We start from the raw sequence: 10,000 nt of genomic DNA, 5'->3' as shown, positions 1-10,000 counted from the left end.
ATATTTGTTTTAAACTGAATGTACAATGTATGACCTTATTGAATAAGTATTGGTAACAGGGCAGGCGATGTGACATCACAGCCTTCTGCAGATATAAGTAGTGAAGTTGTGAAGGACTGAAGCAGAAAGCAGCAGCTTGTTTTCCTCTGAAGACACGAAGACTCTTCAGTTCAACCTGCAGCTGAGATCGGACAGGTAAGCATCCAACCAGAGACATTACAGAGACGTGACTAGATCAGCTGTGGCAACATGACCGTCTTTTGGGAAAGTACTGACTTTGAGTTTAACTTTATTGCACGTCAACTATTAGAAAGAAAGAGCGACAGTTTAATGAACTTCCTGGTAATCGGTGATACATTTGTTTAATTTGAACTGTAGTTGAGGCTTTAAGGTAATATTATCATTAATGTATTAACATTTCAGTTGGATCTTATTTTTTGGAAAAGTAAATCTTGTCTCTTTGTTCTCTTCACCAACCGTTCTTTTCCTTCATTCACCTAACAATCTGTTGCCTGTGAGTTTGCTGACTGAACATTTTTTTATTTATTCGTATTGTGTTTTCAGAGCATCAGACAAATCTACATCAGCAGTTGATTCATTTCAGCAGAAATCTGACAATGAAGGTAAGTTTGTGAGCTGGTATAGTAGCTTGATATCAGTAGATTAGATATTTGTTACAGGCAGTTGTGTAGTCCAATTTGTTGTAGTAGATATTGAAGGAATAATCTGACAATAATCATGCTAATCCTATATATTTACTGTTGATGCATTAAGAGTTGTGTGTTGGACTAAGGTTGGGTTGAGAAGCAAAATGTCACGTCTAGTCCCTGCGTCAAGTTTCTTTGTTTAGTTGGTTTCATGTTTTCTGTCTGTCTTTTCTCCCTAGTCTTGTCTGATTTACTTCCTGTCTTTTGGTTTTCCCGCCCTTGTGATTGTCTGATGTGTTTCACCTGTTCCTCAGCCCTAGTGTCACCTGTCCCTCGTTTCCTCATTACCCTGTGTATTTAGTCCTTGTGATTGTCTGATGTGTTTCACCTGTTCCCCAGCCCTAGTGTCACCTGTCCCTCGTTTCCTCATTACCCTGTGTATTTAGTCCTTGTGATTGTCTGATGTTTTTCACCTGTTCCTCAGCCCTAGTGTCACCTGTCCCTCATTTCCTCATTACCCTGTGTATTTAGTCCTTGTGATTGTCTGATGTTTTTCACCTGTTCCCCAGCCCTAGTGTCACCTGTCCCTTGTTTCCTCATTACCCTGTGTATTTAGTCCTTGTGATTGTCTGATGTGTTTCACCTGTTCCCCAGCCCTAGTGTCACCTGTTCCTCGTTTCCTCATTACCCTGTGTATTTAGTCCTTGTGATTGTCTGATGTGTTTCACCTGTTCCCCATCCCTAGTGTCACCTGTCCCTTGTTTCCTCATTACCCTGTGTATTTAGTCCTTGTGATTGTCTGATGTTTTTCACCTGTTCCCCAGCCTTAGTGTCACCTGTCCCTCGTTTCCTCATTACCCTGTGTATTTAGTCCTTGTGATTGTCTGATGTGTTTCACCTGTTCCCCAGCCCTAGTGTCACCTGTCCCTCGTTTCCTCATTACCCTGTGTATTTAGTCCTTGTGATTGTCTGATGTGTTTCACCTATTCCTCAGCCCTAGTGTCACCTGTCCCTCATTTCCTCATTACCCTGTGTATTTAGTCCTTGTGATTGTCTGATGTTTTTCACCTGTTCCTCAGCCCTAGTGTCACCTGTCCCTTGTTTCCTCATTACCCTGTGTATTTAGTCCTTGTGATTGTCTGATGTGTTTCACCTGTTCCCCAGCCCTAGTGTCACCTGTTCCCTCGTTTCCTCATTACCCTGTGTATTTAGTCCTTGTGATTGTCTGATGTGTTTCACCTGTTCCTCAGCCCTAGTGTCACCTGTCCCTTGTTTCCTCATTACCCTGTGTATTTAGTCCTTGTGCTTTCTGTGTCTGTTGTTGGTGGATTGTCATTTGTCTTTCGTTACTCGTCGTCAGTCAGTCAGTCAGTCTGTGCTTTTGTTCTCCTGGATTTTTCCTCGTTTCTTTCCGTGTTCCTGTGTTTTTGGTTCTGCTCACCTGCCCTGCTTATATTTGTAAGTCTCTTTGTGTTCTTATTAAATTACTATTATTTGAAACTGCTGCACTCTCCTCGCCTTCCTGCACTTGGGTCCAAGCCTACAACCCTGACACAAAAAGCATCTCATTATTTAAGAATAAGACCTTTAATTAAATATGATCAAAAGAGTGACAGATAAGACTGCAGAAAACCAGCTCTGCTCCAAGATCAGATTGTCAGAAGTATGTAAACTGTCAGCCGCGGTGAAAAACAATAAATATCTAGAGAATTAATCATTACTCCACCTTGGATACGGGAAATTAGCGTATCTGCCCAGAGACTGAAGGAGCGGCCGGCATGATAAAAGTGTAGGAGAGTGAGATAACGGGGTTCACATTCTGGGAGAGACTGGACGAACCTTAACTCCGTACAGCATTGTCTGTTTGCTAGGGCAAGTCTAGTCTTAATATTGTGAAGCCGTGTGCATACGCCTTGTAATACTTGAAATACTGATTACTAAAGTTGATCTGGTCTTACCAGCAAGGAATACGTAGGGGAAGAAAAGGCATTTAGAGATAATTAGAGTCAGATTTGAAGGGCCTGAGGGCCCAGGAGGTTCAGAACTTGTCTTCCTCTTCAGTAAACACTTTTTTCTTTGCTCCCAATGGGCCTTTCAAGGGGGGGACATATCAAAGTGGGGCATCTGGGGGCCCTCCCCCAAGGAAATTTTCTGCATCAAAGACTTCATTTCCTGCATTCTGATACACTTTTATGCACCAATTTATGGTGGAAATACCTGGATCCCAGAAGTTGAACCTAAAGTCCAGTTTGTGTGAACATATCCATGCCCAACTCTACTTGAAAAGGTGGTCATATTACAGTTAACGTACTCTGGTAAGCTGGAAAAAAGCTTGCTAGCTCAAAGGTTGTTGTTTCTTGTAATGAAGGGATTGTCAGAGGCCAACACACAGAGCGGAAGGGTCCTGACGTCAGGCTTTATCCTGAAAATGTACATCCGTTGATCCATACTACTACAGGGACAGCCCATGCAGATACTTTTAAAAATTAACGCAGATTAATCCATTCCATATTGACGTTTGCATACAGACGAAAATCTGGTGCCACTGATATGTCTGCTCTTCTCTCTGCTGCTCTGAAACAGACGTTACAGGAAACACAAACACAGCTGCACGTGACGCTACTTAACACTATACTCGACAGCAGCTAACGTTAGCCTACCGCTAGCTAGTAGCTGGATTAAACACGGTTAAAATGCTGACAGCTAACACTAAACGGTGTAAAGTCTGACTGTGTTTTACTGTAGAGGATTTAACACCGGGATGTAACAATCTGCAGCTGCTGCTGTCGGAAAAACACAGACAGTGCGTTCAATGAAACTGGTAAACTACAGCCTCGTGGTGCATTCGTAATGTCCTTTTCCCATCTGGTGGTTGTTTTTGTCGTTCAACAGCAATTTACTAGTGAAATAAGTTATTGTTATTGTTATACATTATTATTAATCATTTAATGTTGACCATATGGCCTTAGCAATAATGTCACCAACTGTTTAGTACCATTTTTTTTTCTTTTCTTTTTTTACTTTCTTAAAAAGTATCGGTTCAGGCACCGTTAATTATGTATGCGATTAATTTTGATTAATTAATCACAGAGTATGTAATTGATTAGATTACATTTTTTTAATTGATTGACAGCCCTAATTCAAACCTCGGTCAAAATTACAACATCTCTTCTGTTCCAGCTGGTTTCAGTCTTCTTCCTCCTGCTGGCTCCACTGTTGACCAGCTGCCAGCATCTCCCCCAACCGGTGGACTGCAGTGCCATCTATCTGCAAGACAAAAGCAAACCCAGTGGAGTGTACACCATCTATCCCGCTGGAGAGAGGTCTGCTGTTGAGGTATACTTCTGGCTTGTTGTGGTGTAAAGATCACTTTAAACAATATATAAAAAGTGTATATTGGAAAAAGTTACCAACCCTGACTTTAGGCCATTGTTTGAACTGAGTCTTACAAGTTTAATATTTAGGACACTGCCTTATTGCACGTGGTAGGCTATTCTAATATTTACTTCTCTTTACGGACAGCACAGTTTGTCCAAATGTGGTGCCATTCCACCACATTTGCCAATAAGCCAATCCTGAACATGCGTCATTGCATAAGAATTAAGGAGGCTTCTTGGATGTCTTTTGTAAAAATGACTAAATCATTTGCATACATTTGAATATTGATTTTTTTTTTTTTTACACATCAGGTAACAGTAGAAGTAATTAATAAAGATAGTGGCTGTGTCTCAAACCGCACACTTCTGTCAGTATACTGCTAATGTGCACTGACCACTTACTGCCGTAGTGCCCACTTTGGATGGTTAGTTTTGTCCCAAAATGAATACTTACGTTAAAACACTTACCGGAAATGACGAGCAGTCGGCTCACCGCCTCTGAAAATCTGACAAATCTCTTAAAATGACCTTTGTTGATCTGAAATGAAGACAGATTCAGCAACTGCACGGCCTATTTCTTGCTTAAAATGTTTTCAGAAACATGTTTCGGTGAACTATTTTTGTAAAAAACGAGATCGTATTCTGAACGAGACGCCATTATGCTCGGTTGTGAAGCCAGACCCACGTGACGTGTTCGTCCAATCAGCTGCCGGTCGACGTCCCTGGTCCCTCCCCTTTCCGCTGCGTAGTCCAGATGGCGCCCGTTTAGTGCGAGTAGTGTCCATCATTCCACACTGAACTTTTTGACTGTTTTTAGGGGGTCATCCTGGTACTTTTAGTGCACTGACTTTTTGCGTTACTTACACTATATACTTAAAACTAAGTGTTTGAAGTGTGCAAGTAGGCAGTTTGAGACACAGCTACTTTCTGTGATTTAAGGTAGTCCTGATTACTTATTTTTTTCAAGTGTTCAGTTTTCTGATAAGTTTGTATTTATTAGTTATTTTGCTATACAAACGATTGGTTGGGCAAGACGATACTGCCCGATCACTACTGAAACAGACTCTGGTTGCAAAATTACAAGATGGAAGCTTCTGCAAAATAATAGTTTTTTATCGATTACATCGTGTTTGTGATCGTTTGGAGCCAAAATGAAAATCACAGTCAAAATGTTCAATTAATTGCACAGTCCTAGTACCCGGGATGCAAACATGCGTTTCCTAGGATGGCAAAGGAATGTCCTGCCCTACTCTGCATCTGATTGGTTAGTATTTGTTGCCTTCATTAGTTGGATTGGTTAGGTTTAGGCACTGTAATTCGTGTTGAGTTTTATTTAAATTTCTGTAAATTCTGCATCCACAGATTCCGTGTTGCCGTGCTCATTAGTGTAAACTTAATGTACACATTTAAACCACTAAATTATCACATTTACTGATGAATGTGTTTGTGTGTAGGTGTACTGTGACATGACTTCAGAAGGAGGACGGTGGACGGTGAGTATTCAGTCAACCTGTTGGACCATCACAATAAATCACATTCCAGTAAAAACCTTGTTGTCTGGAAACATGTCAGATATCTCGTGTGTTTAGCTAGTTAACCCCCCATCCCGTCTCCCCAGGTGATCCAGGGGAGGATGGACAGCACGGTGAACTTCTACAGGGGCTGGGATCAATACAAGATCGGCTTTGGTAACCCTGCTGGAGAGTACTGGCTCGGTGAGAAATAAAACCAAACTAACAACCATGAAAATCACTGTTAATTAAGTACACGCATAAACTCTGTTGTGTGACTCCAGAAATGGAACTGTGACCAAAAAACAGTCAGTTAGTTATCTTCCTAAATTTAAATGTCAGTGTTTAATAGAATTAGCTACACATCTGTACAAAACATCAAATATAAAAGTGTTTGTGCGCAGGTCTCGACAACATCCACTACCTGACAAAAAACAAAAAGAGTGAGCTGCTGGTCAACATGGAGGACTTTGAGGGGAATAAAGTGTTCGCTCGGTACTCTGTATTCTCCGTCGGTGAAGAATGTGACGGATTTGTGCTGACTGTGTCTGGATTCACTGATGGAGGGGCAGGTGAGTGGGTTGATGTTTTTCTATCATCCATATATAGTATTTATTTCTGTTTTTCTTTTCAAGGGCATCATGAATAGTGTCATACTTTTTGACAAACACTGTGTTTCTGTAGGAGACTCCCTGAGTTATCACAACAGAATGAAGTTTTCCACCTTTGACAAAGACCAGGACACATGGCCTCAGAACTGTGCCAAATCATTCCTGGGGGGGTTCTGGTACCACGACTGTCACTATGCAAATCCAAACGGCGTTTATCTTTGGGGATCTGACAGCACTCTCTATGCTGTTGGAGTGGAGTGGTACAGTTGGAAAGGTCGTAACTACTCCCTGAAGACCATCAGCATGAAGATCCGTCCTGTGCTGTAGTTCTCCAGGACCAACGTCCAGCAGAATATCAGCTCATCTCTTCTGATTTCTTTCTCTTTCTCTCATTAAGCATTTCATCTCACAACAGGTCTTATTTTCCTGAAACTGGGCACCAGCACAAGAAAACCAACTGATGTCTGTAATTCTTGTTACTGTCTGTGGTGGTTTAACGTAGAGCTGCACAATATGAGAAACATATGTGATAAGTTGTTGAATATGGCAATAACGATATCACTTGCGATAAATAAACAGATATTAAAGTGTTCTCAGTTCTGCTGCTTGTTGAACAGTTTGTTGATTTAAAACAACAAAAAAACAATCATTTCCAACATTGTTTTATTGAACAAATTGAACATTGCCATAAAAGGCAGCACTAAAGAAATAATGAAACTTACATTTTACTACCGCGATATGTCGCAGCCTTTAGCGATGTTTATTGTGCAAGTCGATATCGTGATAGCGATAAAAGCAACAGTATATTGTGCAGCCCTAGTTTAAGGCAGTCGCAGCTCGCTGCAACGTGGAAGAAAAGTCAGATGTGTCTCCAGCTGGGCGGCTGCAGCAGGAAAGTAGGACCCATAATCTTTAAATGGAAACACATATATAGTCTGATCAGCTGTTAATCGCTGCATGAACTGCTAAAAACGAGTCTAAAAGGGCCTGAAAAACTAAATGAAAAGTATGAAACCATCTTTGTAGTTCAGGACAGCCAGGTGATGTTTGGTGGAGGTTTGAATCTCTGATGTGAATCTTTATCTGCTGTACGGTGACAATAAATAAGAAGCTGAGCATTAAGATGATCTGACGTCTTCACTTTGTCTCCTGAGTCTTTCTGTCTGGACATGTTATTTAGACATTTGTATTTTATTTTATTTTAGTTTGAAATAGTTTTTCAGTTTGTTAGATTTATTTTTAGACAACAACTGTCTGGACCATCTAATGGAAGACGGACTCATGATGGGTCTCTCTCTCTCTCTCTCTCTCTCTCTCTCTCTCTCTCTCTCTCTCTCTCTCTCTCTCTCTCTCTCTCTGTCTCTCTTTCTCTCTCTTACCCGGCAACACAACCTGCTCCGCATGACGCAACCCAACATCTAGCTGTGTCCATGCGATGCTAGACAAGAAAAACACAACTAAATATAAATATACATAACAGCCAACCTGCTCTGATCACAAAATCCTCAGCGAGCAGATCAAAGAGAAGTCTCACGTTGGCACTTTAATACAACTAACCCAGCGCTGGAATGTAAATAAGTACATGTACTCCAGTACTGTACTTGAATCCAAATGTTGAGGTACTTGTACTTTACTTGAGTCTTTACTTTTCATGCCACTTTCTACTTCTACTCCACTACATTCATCTGTTCCAGCTTTAGTTACTAGTTACTTTAGTTACTAGTTACTTTAGTTACTCCACTACATTCATCTGTTCCAGCTTTAGTTACTAGTTACTTTAGTTACTAGTTACTTTAGTTACTAGTTACTTTAGTTACTCCACTACATTCATCTGTTCCAGCTTTAGTTACTAGTTACTTTAGTTACTAGTTACTTTAGTTACTAGTTACTTTACACATTAAGATTACTGCTCACATAACACATGTAGTTTATAACATCTGATGTTTTATTCTAAAGTAAACTAGCCGACAATATAAGGACTACAAGTCCAGCTGAGATGATCAGACCAATAAACACACAGCTGGTTGATCCTTTACTCTTTCTACTTTTTGTTGGGGCCAAAATTATGATTTCAATATTATCTTTTATTTTGATAAATTGTGCATAAATGCAATGATATTTACAGTAAACTAGACTCATTGTAAACTGACAATAAGTGTTAATTGATTTTGATGCATGGCATATCGTCACAGCCTTTTGACAATCAGCTGATGAAGGCAGTAATTGCATCAGCTGGTGTATAATAGCAGAGCTGTCATTCAGTTAGGGGCCTTTGGTCTGTAGTCACCTGCTGCTTGTTTAAGAGCGTCAACCAATGCTACGTTTACACGTGGCCAGCTATTTTCATAAAGCTGCCAGCTGTCAGTTTTCAGAAAAGTGTTTGTTTACACGTCCCCGTGTATATATGCCGTCAAGAGCACGCCAAACCTGTAGGTGGCAGTGTAACGAGAAGCTCAAGCCCACGTTAGCCAATCAGAATCTCCAAAATAGCAGCAACAGTAACCAATCCCTTCCTCTCTCTCTCTCGGCTGCCTAAAACTCTGTTTGTCTCAGTTTACGTGCAAACAAAGATTTCCAAAATCTCCACTTTGGCCGCAGTTTTTAGAAAGAGTCGTTTTCAGAGGCGATTTCTCCGTTTGCGTAAACAAAGGGAAATGTCTCAGTTTTTCTAAATAACCATGTACGTGTAAATGGGGTACAAGGCGCTTTCCAAAGGACAAGAGGGATCAAGGATGTTGTCAGAAAGTTGCTCCAACTATTCATCAAATGGAACAACGTGACATCATGACTTTGAGTAAACATACACGCCACTTTCCTGTTTATCTGTACGCATTTTGAGCTATCCTCGTGTATGTCTACGCTGTATACAGCGGACGTAAACATACACATCACGTGGCGTGCTACCGCAAGAACGTCACACACATGTAAAAAAGAAAGTTGGGTTTAGGGAAAGAACAATGGGGAAGGCTTTAGTAACACTAAAAAACGACAAAAACACAGTAAATGGTTGCCAAATCCATTTACTTGGAATGGACCAACGTTTCCCCCTAAAGTAACGTGTGTGTCTGTGTGTGTGTGTGTGTGTGTGTGTGTGTGTGTGTGTGTGTGTGTGTGTCTGTGTGTGTGTGTGTGTGTGTGTGTGTGTGTGTGTGTGTGTGTGTGTGTGTGTGTGTGTGTGTGTGTGTGTGTGTGTGTGTGTGTGTGTGTGTGTGTCTGTGTGTGTGTGTGTGTGTGTGTGCGCGTGTGTGTGCGTGTGTGTGTGTGTGTGTGTGTGTGCGTGTGTGTGCGCGTGTGTGTGTGTGTGTGTGTGTGTGTGTGTGTGTGTGTGTGTGTGTGTGTGTGCGCATGTGTGTGTGTGTGTGTGTGTGTGTGTGTGTGTGTGTGTTTCCCCCTAAAGTAACTTGATGTGAGCGTGATGTGTGTATTATTACAGTGTGGTATTAGTACTTTTACTGCAGTAAAGGATCTGAATACTTCTTCCACTACTGCGGTGTGTGTGTGTGTGTGCGCGTGTGCGTGCGTGCGTGCGTGTGTGTGTGTGTGTGTGTGTGTGTGTGTGTTTCCCCCTAAAGTAACGTGATGTGAGCGTGATGTGTGTATTATTACAGTGTGGTATTAGTACTTTTACTGCAGTAAAGGATCTGAATACTTTTTCCACTACTGCGGTGTGTGTGTTTGTGTGTGTGTGTGTGTGTGTGTGTCCGTGCGTGCGTGCGTGTCTGTGTGTGTCTGTGTGCGCATGTGTGTCTGTGTGTGTGTGTGTGTGTCTGCGTGTGTGTCGTGTGTGTGTCTGTGTGCGCATGTGTGCGTGCGTGCATGTGTATGCGTGCGTGTGTGCGTGTGTGTGCGTGTGT

The 10,000-nt window shown here is 41.5% G+C and overlaps 1 protein-coding gene across 1 annotated transcript; it reads left to right on the top strand.

The window, feature by feature from the left end:
- The first annotated feature begins 85 nt into the window (after positions 1-85).
- On the top strand, positions 86-6,767 carry LOC144536116 (microfibril-associated glycoprotein 4-like). Its single transcript, XM_078279062.1, has 7 exons — positions 86-195; positions 565-623; positions 3,828-3,983; positions 5,479-5,517; positions 5,643-5,739; positions 5,940-6,107; positions 6,220-6,767. Exons 2-7 carry the CDS (start codon positions 618-620, stop codon positions 6,471-6,473), a joined length of 720 nt encoding a protein of 239 aa, XP_078135188.1. The 5' UTR covers positions 86-195; positions 565-617; the 3' UTR covers positions 6,474-6,767.
- The last annotated feature ends 3,233 nt before the right edge of the window (positions 6,768-10,000 follow it).

This window comes from Sander vitreus, chromosome 21, assembly GCF_031162955.1.
Source record: "Sander vitreus isolate 19-12246 chromosome 21, sanVit1, whole genome shotgun sequence".
Taxonomy (NCBI): Eukaryota; Metazoa; Chordata; class Actinopteri; order Perciformes; family Percidae; genus Sander; species Sander vitreus.
This window is presented reverse-complemented; position numbering and strand designations above follow the sequence as displayed.